We start from the raw sequence: 20,937 nt of genomic DNA, 5'->3' as shown, positions 1-20,937 counted from the left end.
ACAGATTCATAGATGTCTGGGATATGTGCTCAACATTATCTAGTGTTATGCAACAGTGACTAAATGGTCAAAACATCTGCTAGTGCAGCAGAGATTATCAGGGCTATCTATCGTCGCCTCAGGCTGTCATTCAGCAATCCATTGACAGGCCTGCACATCCATAATCTGATGATTTGGGCTGATGATTTGTTTCCCAATCTCCAGCCCAGCCTGTCTCATTTCCTCTGTTTCCATTTGCATGAGGTGCAGTTAAATACACTGCAAACACTGGCTTCATGCTAGCCTCACATAAGATAAGATAAGATGAGATGAGCCTTGATTGATCCCCAGAGGGGAAATTCAGATGTTGCAGCAGCAAGACAGAAATAAGATAAACTGAGGAAACAAAAAAATAAGCATTTAGAATTATATAAAATAAAAAGAATAAGAATAGAAATAAAAATAGAAACTGCACAAGTGCAATTAAACTCAAAATTATAAGGCACCTAATAGTGCAGTACCTTCTCAAGAAAAGTGACATAGTAATGTGGTTAGTAGCAGCAAAGTAGGATATATGTAAGCTATATGTCTTTCCATGTCTTCCCAAAGTACAAAGTAATAAAAAAAATTTAAAAACATGTGAGTAGAAAAATACAAACTCATGTCCCTTGTAAAACAATAGCTGTGTAATAATAACGTTTCTAAAATTTACACACCAATCCATTAAATGTAGTCCAATTATACACCACTACAAACTTAAAACATAGTCTAGAATTCATTCAACATACACACAATTAAAGAAGCAAGCACAACCAAAACTGTACAGTAGCATTTATTGAAGGGCTATTGTATTGTATTGCATTACATCAGACAGGTAACTCCATTTTTCTGGTTATTCACTGTAATATGCACAAAACATTATAAAATAACATCAGCGGGACTGATAGGCATTAAATGTCATTCTTTTACTTTGTAAATCCACCTCCTCACTTGATTATCAGTGCTATGACGATGATTGTTGATCAAATAAAAGCCAGTCCAGGCTATATCTGGCTGAATATTACACTGTATTAGTCTGTTTTGTCGTGTCAAATTTTCTTGACCACCCAGGCAACAGAATGTTAGTGGGAGACTTGCACAAACATTTTCAAACATGCACACTGGCACATAAACTCTTTCAAACTTGTACATTTGGGCACACACATGCTCATACAAACAGTGATATACCCACGCCCACAGTCTCGTTCTGTCTCTCTTACTCTGCGTTTCCTTTGAGCAGCGGGTGGAGAGAGATGGAGGGATAGACAGGAGAGATGACTGGCCATGTTGTTTTTCTCCGGTCATAGGAAAGAATGACTGCATGAGAGGAAAGAGGTGGAGGAGAGGTGGAAAGGTTTTTCATGTGCCTAACTGTTCCATGAAGCCCACTAACACTACAACTTTCAGTATTGTAGTTTCAGTGTGCGTGTGTTTCCTCTGAAGAGCTACTGTGGTGAGGTGGTGACCTAATGACAGTAGAGAAATGTGGTTTACTGTAGTCTACATCTACATTAAGCTGTCAAATTTTTAAACGTTGTTTGAAAATGATTTGCGTCCAGACTAGCATGTCTAGGTCATTTTAGTAGAGACCTCTGTCCACAGTGAAACACCTGAACAACACAAAATGACCAAATCTCTTTCTTCACCCTCTTTTCATTTGGCAAAAAACAAAACTGCATCACAGCCAACATCTGGTAAGGAGTGGGACAGCCTAGCTGACCAAATAATTTTATGGTCGCAACGTCTTCTGACCCATCAGCATAAATACAGGTTAATGACAACAGCTGTGCTGTATAATTGGCTATACTGACATTTTAAAATACGCGATTACAGAAAAAGTTAGACAGAAAGTTGCCTTCGTAACTTTGTTGCCACACAGACCCTCCGCCTGTGACTAGGCTACACACACAGCCTCCACCGAGTGCCAGCCCCTTACACTTCTGTTCAGTCTCCTCCTGCTCCTAGCGCTTCCTCCTGTGGTCTCTGTTTCTGTTGTCAGACAACTGAACGGGTATGACAATAATCGTCGCCTAATAACTATTACCCGTTAACCAGCAATCATTCCCAAGCTGCTGTGCAGCAGTAATAGAATCATTATTCTATAATCAAGACATTATCTGTCAAAATCAGCATAAATCCAGGTTAATGACAGCAGCTCTGCTGTGTATTCGACCATATTGACATTTAAAATGAACAATCACAGAAAGTTGGAGTCTTTTTAACTTTACTGGCACACAGCCCCTGACCCTCACAGGGCTTATGTCATCTTTTTGGAAAAGCTCTGTTTACCCCATAGACACAGATACAACAAGCAGATGTTTTAAGATTTATACACTCTTAATACGCTCCATTTTGGGGGGAGAAAAACCCCATTTTGGTCTGAACAAAGGGCTGAAATGGAGAGAAAATGATGCGTTTACAAATTTCACCAACTTAATCTGGACATACTCTTAGATGGTCTTGTAAGATCAAGACAATCAAAGTTATAGGAGCATCCCAGGATTCAGCAGATTAAAGGGACAGTACACCCCAAAATCAAAAAGAGGAATCATTAGTTCCTGCATGAAACTGCTCACAACAAATCTGTGGATTATCTTGAGTAACCGGGTCATGATTTCTGGAAAGAGACACTGCTGTTGAGTTTTTCAAATGTAACTTACACCAAAACAATCTAGATGGATAAAAGGCACTACAGGTAAGAGGAAAAATATGTATTTTTGATTTTGGGGTGAACTGTCCCTTTTTAAGGCACGTTACAGTGCTTCTTGTGCCATTGTTTGTGTAGTGAAGACAGCTATGTGCAATGGGAAATATCTCTGTGCTTGACTAAGCTGCTCTGTTGTATGTGATCTATACTTGGTTAGACACCTATAATCCTCTTTTCTCTAATAGAACAGACTGCATTCACCTGAAACAGCTACAACAGCTGACTCCTAATTGTAATCATATCTTCTCCTTTCCTTTTGCCTTGCATTAAAGCCGGTTTCGGTAGTCTGAATTTCTCTACAGAACGAAACAAGATTTGTCAGGGTTCATTTGAGTTATATATCACTCAGTTGGTTTTTGTTTCTGTTTAATTTAGAGCATGTGCTCGCCACATCATCAGCATTAATTGTTATTCGTTGTGCTCCAGTGACCCACACTAACCCTCCACTCTCCTTTTTTCTCTCTATTACAGGGTTTGCATTCCCAGACTGGGCTTACAAGCCTGAGTCGAGCCCCGGGTCCAGGCAGATTCAGCTGTGGCACTTCATCCTGGAGCTGCTCAGGAAAGAAGAGTATCATGATGTCATCGCCTGGCAGGGGGACTACGGCGAGTTTGTCATCAAGGACCCGGATGAAGTGGCCCGGCTGTGGGGGGCTAGGAAGTGTAAACCCCAAATGAACTACGATAAGCTGAGCAGGGCACTGAGGTATGATGATTGATGAGAAACTTGCTGAATATATTTGTTTCGTTGTGTATCTATGTGGGAGTGTGTATTCATTCATGGTTATTTACTCATACTCTTGACCTTTGACTTCTCTTATGTGGGGACCAGCAAATAGACCAGATGAGCTGTTTTCTGAAAAGCCTAATTTTGCCGCACTTATCATAATCATGATTATGATAAGGATCTGTGAAACTTACAGGGCAGCATATTCACCTAAACATTTACCATATGCTAAAATTTAACGATCCCTCATGCTCCAGTTGAATGACTTAATTTACTGAGACCTTGCAATCAAATTACACAAAACAGTTTTTTTATTTAGAATAGCCACACTGCACTTTCAATAGAGGAATGGTAGGAGGAAGAAAATTAACTATGATATAAGAAAATATATTCAATACATTCATTCAAAATCACTGTCTGGTTAAGAGTCAGACTAAGAGTGAAAGACCTTTTATGAATCAGCTTCTTTAGGAAGCTCACGTGGGTTAGGAAAACAGGTTGGGCCCCCTACAAAAAACCATGAAACCATGTCTGATGAGTGAGCTTGCAGTAATCTGTTGGAAAAGTCGCCTGACACATTTAACATGGAGCCACAATCTTCTGGGTGGTTGGCTCCCACGGTGAAGTGAAGGGTTGTAGTGCATTGCCACTTGGGCAGAAGGCAAAAGCAGGGGCCTTGGTGTACTGATCGCTGGCTACTGGCCCTCGGGACGTGGGCTGTCATCTTTTTGTAGGGGAATAAGCCTGAGATAGTGTAGCACTTGTACCAATTACATACAGTTAGGTTTCCCCTCTATGTACATCACTGTCTCTGGGTTTCTCATGGACAGGGGCTGAAATGGCCTTTTTTCAAGCTAATTCAAGAAGGACAGGCAGTGCCTTTCCCAGGCTGCTCTCAGCAGGGGAGGAGAACTGCTGACCTCGGCTAGGGATATTGTCAGGTGGTGGAAGGAACACTTTCAGGAACTCCTAAGCCCGGCTGTGAAGAAGGCAGACTTGGAAAAACTTGTGTGCCTTTTCTTTCTTTTTTTTTCTCTCCCACTAATAATTTTTTGGGGCATTTTATACTTATTAGATGATCAACAGTATAGAGAGGAAATGATGGGAGAGAGAGGCGGGGTACAACAGCAAGGGCCCCTAGCCGGATGCCACCAGGGTGCCCCAACTTGCCTCTCTCTTTGTTGGAGGTCACTCAAGTAGTGAAAAGTCTTTGCAGATGCATGATGCAAGAGGTGAATGAGATTTGTCTGGATTGGTGCAGCAGCAGCAATCTTTTGGACTGGAATGCTGTGATGACGAGGGAGTTGAGCCTGAAGGCGATTTACGAGTGGATCTATGTTCCATCCCACACCTGTGGTCAAGAACTCCTGAAGTGCCACTCCTTAAAATACTTTATCACGAGGTCAAGTACACTACAGTCTCCTTCCCAGTGGCATTGTGTGCACACATTGAGTGATCAGAGAGGTTTTAGATAAACTGACTCTAGTGCAAATGTTTAGTAAATGAGGTTATGCCTCTTAAACACACACAGACACCCCTGAGGCTACATTTATTGTAAAGAAACATTCTGTAATCCAAATTGACAATACCATCTGTGACCCGGGCAGTTGATTCCAGTTATAGCAATGACCTGCTGGAAGCATTTCATTCAGACCCGCAGACCCCAACAGCTTTGACTCTCTGGCTCTGTCTCACCCAGACATTGCATTAGTCATGCCTGCCTAGGCACTAATAGCATTTAACCAAGTCTATAATACTGTTGAGTGACCCTGGCCACATGCCTTCACACGATATTGACCTGGACAAGTAGAGTTACAACAGTGACCCATTTGGCCAGTCACACCTTTACACCTTTTGGTTAAAGTTATATCTGTGGACCAGCCAGCTCAGCCAAGCCCATTAGCTTGTTACAACAGTGATTTGGCCCAGTTTTGGTTGTGAGCGTAGTATAAGTATAAATATCGCATGAAAACATGACTCATGCAGTATCATGATAACGCTTTCTGCTCATTTATGCTGGATGGGGTGGATATGCCCGTGGTTGTTGATCCAAAATGTTAGTTAACGCCATTAGTCAGTTACTTTGATATCAACAACATTATGATTTATCGTCATCTATTGATTTTATCACTATCACATGCGTATCACTCACTTATTGCGAAGTATAATATCGGGGTGTATTTACTTTTATATCCAATGGTTGGTTGAGTTTTTCTCTGGCTGCTTTGCTGATGTTCAAATTGCGTTTGCTCAGTATGAGGTAAATCAAATTGGACTGACATGTCAATAAAGCAAATTGCTTCAAGACCAACAAAATAGTTAGGATATTGCATGAAAAAAAGGTCCCATAAAATATATAAAATCTGATCTACACAACAGATGCTTCTGATTTTGTTTGTGCTTTTGGCTTTCATAATGAGGTCATAATATTGTTTGATTATAGAAAGAAGATACGTGTCATCAATTTTGTGATGTATACTATAACACAATGACCTCTCAGCACATTAGAGTTCAGTAGTAAATACAGCATTTCATTCACTGTGTTGTGTGTCCCCGGCTTGTTGTTTGCAGCCAAAAAGGGCCAAGATTAGGCTAAGCACTTTAAAGAAAGCCACACAGGCCATTAAAGGAGAGAAATACATTGAATTGCTTAATGTAGGGTGGGAGGGCTTATGTACGCTCATTTACACTAGTGAGATTAAGATCACATCTGTTACAGATGTCCTATGGGGGCAGAGGAAATTAACATGGGCTACTAATGTGTGCATACATGTGATACACACTCACATACATAGGCACACATACATTCAGACTTTGGAGTCCGCATTTAAAATTCCAGAATTAGAGAGAAAAATAATGTGGATACTTGTAGTCAGGCTGTGTATTTATAGCTTGTGCATCCTCTAGAGCTTTAACAGATTTGGAGTTTAGGCTGCAGTAAGTGCTTATATATAGCAGGTCTTAGTGCCCTCTGATGGACTGGCCTTAGAGGCTGATTATCAGCAAGTTTTCTACACAGGACTTTCACCTCTGGAACTCATGTCCTCATCCACCCTCCTACAGCCAGATTGTCTCCCTCTGTGCCTATAAATTAAGAGTCACTTCAGGCTTAGAGTGAGAAGGACAGTCAACAAAACAACACACACATCCACACACCCACATCCATTTTGTCACCTGATTTGACACCAGAGCTGTCGTCAGTCCTTTACTGCAAGAGACACTGGAAATGTAGCCTCTCAAGACGCACATCAATAGTAATGTGGCAAGCAGATTAATGGCACTAAAGATTAATGAAGTTATAAAGGAGGCACACATGTGCATGGTAACAGTCCCCATATGGAGCAAACTGTTGGAGAGCAGGCCACCTTGTGCCCTTCATATGGAGAAAACCTGGAGTCTGCAAGTCCGCATGTGGCAATTAGCATACACACACACACATGCTCACATACTTGAAAAGGCACGCCTGTTTTAAAGTGTTCTTTTTATCACTTAGCCTTTGTAATTATTATTTTTACCTCCTATGATCTTATTCTTTCCTGTCTGCCATACACATGGTGGAAATTCCCTTAATCAGGACTGCTGTATTGTATTGTGTGGTGTGTGTGTGTGTGTGTGTGTGGACATGTGCGTATGTGTTGGCTTTCCGTTGAGGGGACACAGCCTCAGTCCATGCGTCATCTTGGTCTCCTGCTCCCACGGCCGCTGTGAAATTCCCACTCCTGTAGAGAGGATTACGTTCATACGTGTGTGTTTATGTGCAAGTGTGTGCATGTGTGTGCATGTCGACATGTTTGAAAGAGGTTAGACTGTCCTTTCATAGTCTTGTTTCTTAATTAAATAAATAATGTTTGTTCCAAACCAAAGCAATATAATATTAAGGCCTGTTGCTGTTGTCCAGAGTGTGTCAGATCCTTCCACTTTTCAAGTCATACTCACCTTGTGCTTGGATATTCCTCATCCTTTGAGGTAAGTGCTATCTGACATTTTTGGTAAATGTAAGTAATTAAACCTTAGCTGCATTTTCATCATGAGTGATAATTTGGTAGGATGAGGACGTAAACCTGTCCATTAATAAAAAGGCCAAGCCTTCAGCCCTCCTCCTGATTCCCTGCACCACCACCTCGCTCTCATAAATGAGACTTGTACTGATCCACAAAGGAGAGTTGGGGAAAAGAAGCCTGTTGCTAATCAGTCATTGCAGAGTGCTGGCTTAATGAGTGTAATCATGCTAAGAGGTCCCAGCTCCTAGAGACCTCCAGGGCCCCCCTGTCCTCCAGTCAGCAGCCCGCATTGGCTCCAACACAGTGGTCAGAGGTCAGGGGGACTGCCACGCACAGCTGGCAAAGATTAACAACACAGCACATGTGCACATTCACAAACACAAATGCACCATTGTACACAGACTCTTGCCCATGCATGCTTGCTTGTACACGTTTGTAGTGTTTGCTTCTTTTCCAACATTCAAATAAGTGTGATGGGCCACCACAGCTGGAAAATTGCCCACTGAAAAGCACATGAATAGAATGAAGGTTCCTCAAGATTCCTGGGTATGGTGAGGCTGTAAATTCAGAAAATTATACAATTATTTTTTTTTTTATCATATCTTAAATCTACATGAGAATAGACGTCTAATGCCCTATTTTTAAAGGGAATTGATTGATTGATTGATTGATTGATTGGTACTATGGTAGAGTACGATGCCGCTGTTCCACTCTCCACCCTCCAAGGAAAGCCCAGAAATACATCAGCCATTTTTAAACTGCTGCACTAAAACTGGTTCTGATGTGCATTTAGAAGTAACCACAGTGACCACATCTACAAAACATGCTGCAGCCAGGAAATACTGCTGCATATGCACAGAGTGTTACTCACCTAGCTGGCTGGGCCTGTTTGTAGGTCAGAAGGCCTCTCTCTACAGCAATGCATTGTGTGGGGCCAGAGAGAAAGTGCAGAGGGAGCACTCAGAGACAGTACCACTGTATGACTGTGTGTTCAACGTATGCTTGTGTGCATTGTCTTTCCATTTGTCTGTATCTGCAGCATGTATGTGTTCAGCGTACATGAGCGTGGTGTGTATGTCATTGTCCCTGAATGAATGAGGCCTTTATTTTCTATGAGGGCGGAATGCACACACCAGAGTGTGCTCGAGTACATATTCGCACCCACAGAGCATGTGACTGGCCTAATCAGACCCTGACCAGATCCTCCTCTTCACACATATACTACTACCCCCCCACCACCACGACCCCACCCCACCCCACCCCTCACACACACACACACACACACACAAAGCATGTGAAACCTTGCTTTATCATACACCTGACCCAGCCCACAACCCTGCACAAACACATTTTATTTCCTTTTTGAGACAGTAAACACTCGTCAACCCTGGCTTCTACACAAAGCACTCTCACGTGTGCAACTTGTACACACACATGCTCACCTGAGTGTGAGCAGCTGGTGTGTGTGTGTGCATGTGTGTATAGAAGGATCTGGCTGGGATGTGTGTGTATCAGCCAATGCTGACGAAAGAGGCAGAAAATAAACACGGGGCTCATGGGGAGTATTGTAATCTCAACTTCCTGTCACAGTCAGCGCCTATTTACAGCCCAACAATGGGCAAGACAGAGCCTGTCCACGCACACACAAGTGGGTTGGTTCACTTCATTTTTAGTGTTGACATTGTGTGTGTGTGTGTGTGTGTGTGTGTGTGTGTAGAGTGATACTGAAATAGATTGGCAAGCTTATACACATCATATTATAGGGTAATAAAAAAAGTTGTCCATAGTGGACAGATCTCTTGTCCTTAAGTAATAAGTATCTGAACTGAATGTACACATTTAGTCCCAAAAGCATTAATGTTCAGTTAATGCTACTGCTACATATCTAACCTCAATACTTTTTGAGTATGGTCTGAATTATATCTGTTTGCTTCCAATGCTTTGTCAGAGTTCTTGTATGGCTGCCTGTGTTAAAGGCTTGTTTTGTTAAATCAACAAATGGGGGCGGGGTTGTTTATATTATTCAGAGTAAGAAATCAAAAACTCAAGTATTGTATTGACACCGGTATAAAAATAATGTCAAATAACACAATGGTAAATAAAAATAGTGTTGTATTTCCTTATGAATGGCTTCAAACCTGGTTAAAATGTCTATATTCATTCATTGTCACTGAGTTTCTGCACTCTGGTGTGTCTCTCTCTCTCTCTCTCTCTCTCTCTCTCTCTCTCTCTCTCTCTCTGCTTTCATCATAATGTTTTGGACCACAGCAGGTCTGTGTAATTGCAACCTTAATCCCTGGCCTAGAATCACACACAGTAACAACTGAGTTGATAGAAAGCCTCCCCGCTGTTCCCCTGAAGGCTTTGCCTAAATCCATACTTGCATTGATTGTTCAATGTACTCTTTTGGTTAAACAGGGAGCAGGATAAAGCTATATCTCCTGGATGATACGTTGTGGGGGTGTGTGGGGACCCATGTGTTTGAGTATGCCTGAATGAGATGGCAGTTATAGAGTCAAGATATGGGAGGCGTGTGTGTGTGTGTGTGTGTGTGTGTGGGTAAGGCAATTGTGGTGGGCAGCTAAACACAGGCACTCAAAGAATCTCTTTCTTCTCTTTTGAAGTGAGTTCAAATGCTCTTCAAAGACTGTCTACCTGTATGACGGCGCAGGAGGAGGGGGCATGGAGAAAGAATGGGTGACCGTGTGCTCTAAACACAGCTTCAGTTGCCTCAGCTGGGATTACGCAAAGTTGTTGTCTGCTTCCAACTATGCATTTTAGCCTTTTTTGTATTAGCTGCATGTGTGAGTGCAGCCAAGCGCACACAAAATTTTAGTTGGCTACACCCCCTACTATCCGACTACCATGAGCCAGGGTCAGAAAGATGTGTCAGCACAGTGATATTGTTGGCCTTTGGGATGCGTCCATATTTATGCCCATTATACACTCAGTTGCTAGTTTATTAGGTCCAGGTAGGTATCTAGGTATCTAAAATGATATAAATCCTACCCTCATAAAGGTTAATAAAATGTTCAGTTTTTGTTTAAACTGTTTTAGAGAGGTGCTGATTCAACTTTATGGTCATTTTGGAGGCTGTAGTATGTGGTGCTGATGAATAATGTTTTTGTATCTCCCCTGCCTCCAAGATTACAGATTGATTACAGATATATTGTAGGAAAATGTTGCAGGTTGCTTACTAGCACGCTACTCACTAGCGACAAGCGAGAAGTGGCAAAGGCGATGTTGCACATTTTAGTCGCTCCTACTGGGTCTTGACCATTACACTGCCCTAGTTTTATTTAGGTTTACCTAACAAACTCACAACTAATCTAAACTAGATCATATTTTAGTAAGTGTGGTGTTTCAGACGTTAAGAGTGAAGTATGTCATGACATTTTGCTGCAATTAGGGGTTGCAATGATGCTTAGTGATACACAACATAAATTACTCTTAGATACTTTTGTTTGTTTGTTTTCTACCCTTGCAATCCATATTGATATTGGACCCATATGTGGGCCCTAACACAGCCTGTTGACTTTTCGATCAACAGCTAATTCGATCACAGTCCTGTTGTGGTTTTAATTCTGCTTCACTTCCTGCCTGTCTCTGTCCGTCCCCTCGCTCCCAACTGCTTCTCTCCCCTCCTTCCCGGCCCTTGTGAGTGTCTCCCCTAGAGCAGAAATTACATGCTGCTTTGTGCCCGGCGTAAACAATGTTTTCAACAGTGAAGGCCTATCCTGTCTCTCTGTCTCTCTCTCCCTCTCTTTCACCCTCTCCCATCACCTCAGGGGACGAGTGGAGAGTGCAGGGAGAGTGTATGGGTAAAGAGGGGGAGGTAGATTGATGAGAGAAAGAGAGAGGTATCAGTAGGATAAAGGGAGGAGGGTTGAAAAGAAAAGGAGTAACAGTCTGTTCCCAGAGCAAAAACTGCCCAACTGGTCTGTGTAATAAGCATAATAAGAGGGGGTGAAGGGCAAAACCTCCCCACTGCCAAACAGAAAGACACTCACACACACGCACCGCCGTCTGGATAACTACCATTCAGCGTAATGATAGTCAATGGGCTCTGATTAACTCAGCATTACCTGCAAACCCTGAAACCCCTATCTTTGTCAGCACACTTCACTTAACTTGTGCCAGCAGACACATGCTGGAGGAAGGGAAAGCAGAGCCTAGTGCTATAAAAGCAGGTAGGCATGCAGACATGATGAGCAAATGTGCCGTCTGGTTAAGTCTTGTGTTTAATTGCCAGGGTTAGTGTTGAAAGGGTAGGTGGTAGTTTTTGTGATCATGGCACACAAGCTTGTTCTCTCCTTGACGGACAAACACACCGTCTTTGTTCCTTTCTTGCTCTTTATCTCTTCCTCTTTCCTTGGCTCTGTCTCCCTCAGTGTGTGAGGCTTGGCAGCCAGGGATCTAGAGGTTACATAAAGTGGATGTGGATCTGGGGAAGAAAGCAGAGAGATGTTACATAAAGAGCTGTAGCTGGACAAAGGTTAATAAAAATGGAGCCTTGTACTGTAGACAGGAGCCATGGGAGAGAGAGCTTGAAAAAATAACTGAGAGAATGGCCATTACATAAACAGATAAAGATGGGGTGAATTATTGGTGGCTTTGCTTTGGTGTTACATAAAGAGATGGGTCCATCTAGCAAAATGAATAACAGAATGTGTTGTTGTGTGTGTGTGTGTGTGTGTGACACTTGCCTGACAAAATCTGACTATAAAAGACCCTAAAAGACACTTTTTTTCTAAACCCTGACCTTTTAGACAGATATAGATTCGTGAAGGTACCACACATGTAAAATACACACAAAGTAACACAAGTCACACACACACGCCTGTCAGACATGCATGCAACTGCTCACACACTCTTGTGCCCTTATAATCCATTTACAATCCACATTTGACCTCAAGTGTGAACGCTGCATACATTGACCTCTGATCTCTTTGTTTGTTTATCCCTCCACACAACATCATTGCTGCTCCACAGCTCAGTCCATCCACTGCTTCTCATCTATCTGTTTTCTCTCTTTTTCATCCCATTTCTCCCCCTTCTTCCTCCTGCCTCCTCCCTTTACTGGGTCTGCTTTGTGCAAATGTCATACAACACTCCGTAATATCTATCATTAGAGGGGGGGGTGACATGAAAGACTCATGCTTATTAAAGTGTGTGCTTGAGTGTGCAGGCGCATCTGTCACAGTCTCAATGACTTCAGGAACAAAATAATACTTTATAATGTAGTGTACATTTTAGATTAAATGTTTCAGTGTTGTTAATAATGGTGGTATAAATCAAAATGGTTGCATAATATAATATGCAGTCAGTTATTTATATATGTGTCTTTACAAAAAGAGCTACCTGCCTACATGCATTAGGCATGTATGAGCACAGTGTCTTCATGTCTGCTTTATTCTCTTTACCAGATACTACTACAACAAGAGGATCCTCCATAAGACCAAAGGCAAGAGGTTCACCTATAAATTCAACTTCAATAAACTGGTTTTGGTCAACTACCCCTTTATCGACATGGGCTCCACTGGTAAGCCTGGGCAGTCTAGCACTGTGTGTGTGCATGCCTGTGCATGTTGTGCTGTGCAGATATCTCATAATCCCACAATAGGATAGCGTGATTACATAGGATTACACAGGAGAACATTATATATTATTTCTCAGTATTCTCCTCCTCTTTTTTTCTCTTCCTCCCTCCCTTCCTTGACATCTCCAGGAAGCAGTGTTCCACAGAGCGCCCCTCCTGTCCCCACCGGTGCAGGGACTCACTTTCGCTTCCCTCCTTCAACGCCCTCCGAAGTCCTCTCCCCGAATGAGGACCTGCGCAGCCCCGGTGGCATGTTCAGCTCTGTGGCCCGACGAATGGCACGTGGCTCCGTCAGCGATTGCAGTGACGGCACCTCAGTAAATTCTGAGATTGAGGAGGGCAACACGGGAGCGGGAGAGGAGAGGGGAGAGAGGGGTGTGAGTGGAGGAGGGCCTGGTGGTGGAGGAGGTTACCGAAGTATCATCCATCCCCGTCTGTCTCATGAAACCCTTTTCCGCATATATGGAGGGCCAGGTAACCCCGCTGGGCACCCAGGCTCCCGTGGCCCCACAGGGCACCGGATCCACCCAGAGCCCCTGTCGCCCTTCCCCGTGTCCCCTCTGCCAGGGCCGGGAGGAGCTGGTCTTCTAGCCCCTCCTCTGTCCCCAGCGCTCTCCATGACCCCGACATCTCACCTCCCCTACACTCCCTCACCCACCCTGTCACCAATGTTAGGCTCCCACTTCTCCTTCAACCCAGAGGACATGAAGCGCTACCTGCAGGCCCACACCCAGTCGGTGTACAACTACGGCCTCAGCCCCAGAGCTTTCCTCCAGTACCCCAACATCGTCATCCCTCAGCCCCACCGGCCCGCCGCAGACAAGGCTGGTCTGACCGGAGAGAGAGGCGAGAGAGCGGAAAGAGCAGCGACAGCAGGGGGAGGAGAGAGGGGAGGAGAGCGGCACCACCATCCACCTCTGGCTCACTCCGCCCACCACCACCCACATCCACCTCACTCTGCCCACCCTCACCCCCATTCTCATTCCATGCATCACCCACTCCACCTGGGTGAGGAGCCTCCACACATGTCTCCCTTCAAGTTCAAGCTGCAGCCACCACCACTGGGCCGGAAGCATAGGGAGAGTCAAAGCCAGAGTAAACCCAGGCAGAGCTCAATGTCCTCAGGCTCAGGATCTGGGTCCATGTCATCTACCTCTGGCCTGGGCTCCTCGCTGTCGTTCGGCAGTGACCTGAGCTCAGCCAGCGGGTCAGGCTTCATCTCTGCCTCCTCCTCGACACAGTCTCTAAACAGTGCAGGACTTCCCAAGATAAAGGTGAGATACAGACCTAAATATCCTCCATTGTGATCTATTCAGCAATTTCAAAGTCACAACTGGGAGAATGTGTGACATGAACACATGTACATGTTTTTAGTAAAGCTACATTTTGAATAATTTATATCATTAAAATGGGCTTCAATGGTGTTCACTGTTTCTTAAAACATTGCTGGACTAAAATGTTATACTAATTGATTGTCACTGAGTTCTTCCATTTTCTGTTTTCCTCCTGTGTTCATCTTTGTCTCTGTTCCCATTTTTATCTGACTGTCCAGGTGGAGCCCATCTCTGATATTGAGTCGGAGGAAGAGGTGGAGGTGACCGACATTAGTGATGAGGACCCAGATGAGAGAGATGAAGGGTTTGCGCTATTCTCCCATCGCCACTCCAGAGCCCCTGACCACCACCACCATCACCATCTTGCTAACGGCACAGCCGCGCCCCAGCATCAACCCCATCCTGATGAGGACCTGGACGAGGACGTCTTCAAAGCCCCTGCTCCGCCTCCACCCGGCCTGATGCCCTTCTTCACCTCGCAGCACACACACTCCAATGTGCATCGCGGGCTAGTCACCCTTAAGAGTGAACCCACCGAACCAGGGGACAATAACACACCCCCACCCCAGACGAAGTGCATCCCCCTCAAGCTGCGCTTCAAGAGGCGCTGGAGCGAAGACCAGCGCATGGAGGCCTCACAAGAGGAGTCAGATGACAAGAAAGTACGACCAGAGGAGGAGAGGGAAAGACAGAGGCAAAGTAATGGACGTATGGAGATGGAGGAGGATGGGACAGGAAGTGGAGAAGGAGACAGTCCTCCCCCGTTGTCGTACGAGGGCTCTTTAGCCACACCGTTGGCCACACAGCGGAGGGTGAGTGCTGAGCTGCACCGTGCCACTGCACAGCTGTCTCTGGAGAACAAAGACTGCTGATGAGAGACACAGCCCTAACACTACTGCTCCAATAGCACTGGAGGTGGTACAGGAGTATGTAAATGGTTCCTCTGTAATCCCTCTCCCACACTGACAAACTAGATTCCTGAAACCTCCAGTGAACTGAGAGCACAGTCCAACATACACACATATAAAACCAACACCTCAGAGACAGCCTGACTCTTGTTCTGTCAGATCCCCCACCAATCCACTGTCTGGATCAGGGCTCTTCTGGGACACATCCTTTGGGAGGTGGGACTCACTCAGACCCAGGCACAGTGACTGACGGGGCTGAAATCAGAGGGAGGCTCCCTCATGAAACTTGGCTCCAAGTTCACCTCCCACCTGGCCAGTGAAGCTCCAGATGCCCTGCCCCAGTAGCACAGCTCCTGCCTTCAGGCCCCATCAGTAGGATCAGCAGCCAGTCAGCACTTTCCTCAGGGGACACACACTCCCTTACAGCCCAGCAACACACCTAGGATGACGATGTGCACACTCTCCCCTATGCTACTTTTCCTATAAGCTGACGGGACTTTGATAAGTGCCTGTATCTAAAACCCACAGCCCTGGAGTGACATGGAAGAGTGCAAAGAAGGGAGATGACTGCTGATGAGTAATCATTCTTAAACTCATGAAACCCTTGTTAAGTTTGGCAGATACTGAAAATGGGGTTGGAAAGTATGTCTTCAAGACTGAAGAGTGGGGCTGTTGGGTGTTGTCTGACTGACTCTTAAACCTGGCCCACTCCACTCAGGGAAGCCTATTGCTGTATGTTTATTGGAATCATGCACACAAACGCACACAAGCAAAAAAATTAAATAAAATAAAACCCAGCCAACAGTGAAGGCAACTCACAGTGGAAGCATTGCTTATGGATGCTTAACCATGTTCACTGCAACGCAAGACCATACTCACATTTACACATACACAGACTTTGACTCTTTTCTCTCAGAGCTTTTGACTTTTGTATAACCTTCTCTCTGTCTCTCTCCTGTCCTGCCCCTCTTTCTCTTGCCGACCACCTGTGGAAAGATCATGACTCCACTCACAGAAATCATTTTAACCCCAGGGAGATGTGAGGAGAGGAATAGAGAAGAATGAAGAAGTATTTCAGTGTAGACAAAGGACTGCTGAGGGGACCACGAGGGGAAAGCAACAGGGTGGAGGAAGGGGTTTGAGGGTTTCTAGTAACTGTTAACTAGCCTTCTCACCTCACCCTAACTTGGTTTGTATACTGAAAATAGTTTCCTTCAAGGCCCAGCAGCACAGCATCCTAGTTCACCAGCTAAAGCTCCTCTAACAATCATAGCTAGTGTTAAACTAAACCAGCAAAGACACACACACATGCACGGCACTGCCTCTAGCTATTAAACATGCTCCCCTCTCTCTGTCTGGACCTCCAGCTCTGTAGTGCCGTCATCCTCAGGTTCCTGAGAGTGTGTGAGAGACTGCCAGGCCTGTTAACTATATGAGTGTGAGAGCCTGAGAGAGCAGGGAACATCTTAGACCTCACACACTCACACGCACACACACACGCACACACACTGCCTCTCTATGCCTTGTTTTTATAGCATGTACAACAGTGCAAACTGAGCTCTAATAACACACATACAGACTATATCTTTATATATTCTAAAAGAAATTATTAAAGAAAAGTGAGATTTTAAAAGAACCATAGCATTTTAATGATATGATTGATTCAGGATTTTTTGTAAGTGGATTATTTAGAGTGGTGAGACGTGGCATGCCACTCACTAGATATATGGTGTGGAGGGTGGGCGGGCGGGAAGAAAGAAGAGGGGTGGGGGTCTGGGTTTTTCTTGTACATTTGCTTCATAGACAAATAAGCCAGAGAAAAACAGCACAGGCAAGTCTACCAGAACAAGACCAGCAAGAAGAAGAACATAAACAGGACCGGCGCAGACTGCTAATGATTCAGATGTGTGGTTCACTCTGCTGTTCACTTAATTTGCAGTAGCTTGCTCTTTCAGCACGCAGCACTCTGCTCTATGCTCTTTCCTGTCTGTACAGTCTAGCCCAGCTCAGTGGGGTTCACTCTGGCCTGAGCTGTTCTGGCCCCAGGCCACCCCTTAAGGCCTTGTGTGTGTGTGTGTGTGTGTGTGTGTGTGTGTGTGTGTGTGTGTGTGTGTGTGTGTGTGTGTGTGTGTGTGTGTGTGTGTGTGTGTGTGTGTGTGTGTGTGTGTGTGTGTGTGTGTGTGTGTGTGTGTGTGTGTGTGTGCGCGCGCGCGCGTGCGCACTCAGAGTTAGCTCATGGGTTATTAGTGAAGTAGTAATCCTGTCTTTTCTCTTAGGGCAGTTAGCATAATGCTCCAAAGTTCACAGCAGCTCCGGAGTGGGGGGGGGGGGTTGGGGGTTAAGGGGTTAATCATTACTGTAAAATAGCCTGGAAAAGTCGGACATGTGAGGCCCTGCCCTGAAAGGACCTCTCCTCAAACTATGCACATTCACACACATACACAAATGATTTGTGATTATGTTTTAAGATCCTGGAGCTTTTCATCTCTGCAGCCAGGTCATCCAGGCGTCTAGTTGGTTAACTGAGCCGTGTTGACCAGCGGCCTGTCCCCAGCCTGGCCAGCAACAAGACGGATCTATAGCAGTGAGCTGTGAGATAGATGGCCTCCAGGCAGTCTGTGTAGCTGAGCTGATTGAATTTCCTCATCAGACCCCTGTGGTCTGGACTGGAGCATGTCACAACATGCACACACACACACAGACACACTCACATACTCACACCCTCACCCCCACCAAGTCCTGTGTCTGTATTTGAACTAACAGCTGCCTTATTACTATTTGTCATATCTCAGCAACAGATGAGGCATCAGTCTTACCTGCTCTGCATTCTTTCTCTCTCTTCTTTCTGTTTCATTTTTCCTCGCTCTGTTTCAGCTGTTGTCTGACTTCCTGCTAACTGCGGCGTGATCTGACTCGGTCATGATATTGCAGGGTAAAAAGATTGATTGGACTCTGATTGTAACACAGGCTCAGTCTCATCCTGTTTCAGGCCTCTACAGTCAAAGAACAGTAGATAAACAGCACAAAGATTACATTTCTCTATCAAAAGAATAAAGGTTTCTCAGTTTATTTTTCTGATGTCGATATTGCTGTTGATTATTGTTGTTGTTGTTGTTCTCATTGGGTTATTTACCTCTCCTCCTGGCATTATTATTATTCCATGGCTGTTAGCTGTTGCTTTTTATGTTGTGTACATCACTTTGGATGATGTGAACCCCCCCCCCCGAACTCCATTCCCTGTTTCAAACCTTCAAGCCCCCAAACCAGAGACCTTTTTCTCGTCTTTAGTTTTTACAAATGTAATATAACTAAAATGTGTAATATTAATTTTGATGCTGACAGAAATAACATCGGGGACTGAGAGGGAAGGGCAGCAGCAGAGGATTTTATTTAGGGGCAGAGGGGGAGTGATTTTTATCAGTTTTGTCATGTATTGTAATTGTTATTTTATAATGTTACTTTTTTCTCTCTTGCTCTTGTATATTTTTTCTTGTTTTTTGGGGGGTGGGGTGGGGTGGGTGGGTTTTATCATTTTAAAAGAAGAAAAAAGATGTGTATTGTTTGACTGTGTAAAGGTCTATCTTCTCCCTCTTTCAGTCTCTTTTTTCACCTCATCTCCCCCCGAGCAGTTACATAACACTCAGATGGAGAGATGAGAGTTAATACCATGATGTAACATTGAATTTCTCCACTTCTTTCTTGTTTTTTTTTTCCAAACTTGTAATTAAGCTGTAATCAGGGTTAATTAAAACCGGTTAAAAACCCAATATGAATATCACTGTGTTTGTTTATGTCTGCTCTTCCGTCATACATCCATATTTATTAATGACAAATAATCAGGCAGTGGAGTTTTATTACGGGGTTATTTGTAAACAAAGAGATTAACCCCTGACTTTTTGTCTCGTCAACAGCGAGCCAACAGTCATATTAGAACTTAATGGTAGGTTGGTATTTCTGTGGCTAGCTTTACTTCAAAATTATAATATAAACTAAATGACACTAAACAACACTGTACTTTAAGCCCTTTAAAAAGTAATCCCCACAAGTGTGCTTTCTGGAAGGGAAAAATGTAACAAGATTGATACCACTCATTATTCGTCCCTTAAATGTAAGGCTTCATCCAGCAGGCTGTTAACTTTATTTTAGCTTAAGGATGGTCTGGAAACAAGGGGAAACAGCTATCTTGGCTTTTTTAAATGGTAACAAAATCCACCTACCAGCACCTTCAAAGCTCATTTATGAACACGTTATATCTGGTAGTAGTGTAAAAACGTCAATTCGCCGTTTTATGGGGTTGATTATTTCTTGGCTGCGACCAGTAACTCCTTGGAGTCTCGTCTGGTTGCCTGGCAACGGCTCAGCGCCAGGCCAAGCCATAAAATGACGAATTGTCATTTTTACACTTTTTGTATAGATTAAACAAACTAAATATATATTTTGTGAGCTTTAGAGGTGGTGGTAGGATGACTTTGTTTAAGTTAAATTTGACAGAGCCATGCTAGCTGTTTTCCCCTGTTTCCACTCTTTTTTTTTCTATGCTGAGCTAACTGCTGCTAGCTTTAGCTTCATATTTAATGGACAGGTAATTAGTTTAGAGAGTATCAATCTTCTTCTCTAACTCTTCACCAGAAAGTGAGTACTCATTTCCCAAAATGTCAAACAATTCTTTTTAATATGCAATGTATTCTAGTAAATTGATGTATCTTTTGCATTTACATTTTTTCATATTCAGATATGTTTTATTTGTCCCTCATGGGACACTTTGAGGCACATTCATACATAAAAACAATCTAAAAATATTAAAGTACACATTATTTGTGTAAAGAATACAAGAAAATACCTTCCAATGCATTTATATTGTATAATCAGCCTTATACGAAACAGTTCACTGGTGATATTTCATAATATTCCATTGTAAAAGAGAAAGAGCATGCCTTTAACCCTGGCCTTCATGATCCCTAATGGTTGTGTGGATGAAATGAACACACACACACACACACACACACACACACACACACACACACTCATGGCTGCCGTGATGCAGAGGCCTCTGAGGTTATAAGTTTAGCAGTGATAAAGAAAAGCACTTTGTCTGCGGTGCTGCTGCCCACTCACCCACATAATGCTCACATAAGGCTCGCCCATTTACCTTTTAACGTGACGTCAGTCCTAGCTCCCTTGTCTTAAGCGCACTTACATGCACACAGGAGGAGGAGGAGGATGAGTTGCTGGAGCGAACAGTTGCTGCCCTTGAGTGGCACTTTTAGATTTTTAATGTCATAAGGGACATTTAAAGTAAACAAAAAAAAATGCAATCCAAAGACATACATATACACAGCTATAACCAAAAGCAACAATATCGAAAATGTATAAATAAAAAAAAATCTACCCAGCAACATTGTTACTATTGGTTCTATCAATAGCACTAAAAAGCATTTTTCATTTTTACCTGAAACAAGTAACATTTTGCTTGTAGATCATTACGTTTTATAAATAAAATAATGTCTCAAGTAGATATATGAGGATACTGAAACATATTTCATTGTCTGTATGATCATGAAAATAGAACAGAATGGCATTTTTTTATTAGATTGACATTTAAAGGTTGTTTTTGTCCACAGGAAAGCCCGTAGTTCAGTCCAA

The 20,937-nt window shown here is 43.6% G+C and overlaps 1 protein-coding gene across 1 annotated transcript in view; it reads left to right on the top strand.

Moving 5' to 3' along the window:
- Nucleotides 1–19,061, top strand: part of erfl3 (Ets2 repressor factor like 3) — a 48,651-nt gene extending 29,590 nt beyond the window's left edge. Inside the window, exons 2-5 of the mRNA XM_044208920.1 lie at nucleotides 3,197–3,431; nucleotides 12,880–12,995; nucleotides 13,182–14,326; nucleotides 14,605–19,061. Of these exons, the coding sequence (XP_044064855.1) occupies nucleotides 3,197–3,431; nucleotides 12,880–12,995; nucleotides 13,182–14,326; nucleotides 14,605–15,258 (2,150 nt within the window). The 3' untranslated portion in view covers nucleotides 15,259–19,061. The remainder of the gene's footprint in view (nucleotides 1–3,196; nucleotides 3,432–12,879; nucleotides 12,996–13,181; nucleotides 14,327–14,604) is intronic.
- Nucleotides 19,062–20,937: the final 1,876 nt, after the last annotated feature.

Source organism: Siniperca chuatsi, linkage group LG9 (genome assembly GCF_020085105.1).
Source record: "Siniperca chuatsi isolate FFG_IHB_CAS linkage group LG9, ASM2008510v1, whole genome shotgun sequence".
Classification (NCBI taxonomy): domain Eukaryota; kingdom Metazoa; phylum Chordata; class Actinopteri; order Centrarchiformes; family Sinipercidae; genus Siniperca; species Siniperca chuatsi.
Note: the sequence above shows the minus strand (reverse complement) of the source record. Positions and strands in the feature narration are given on the sequence as shown.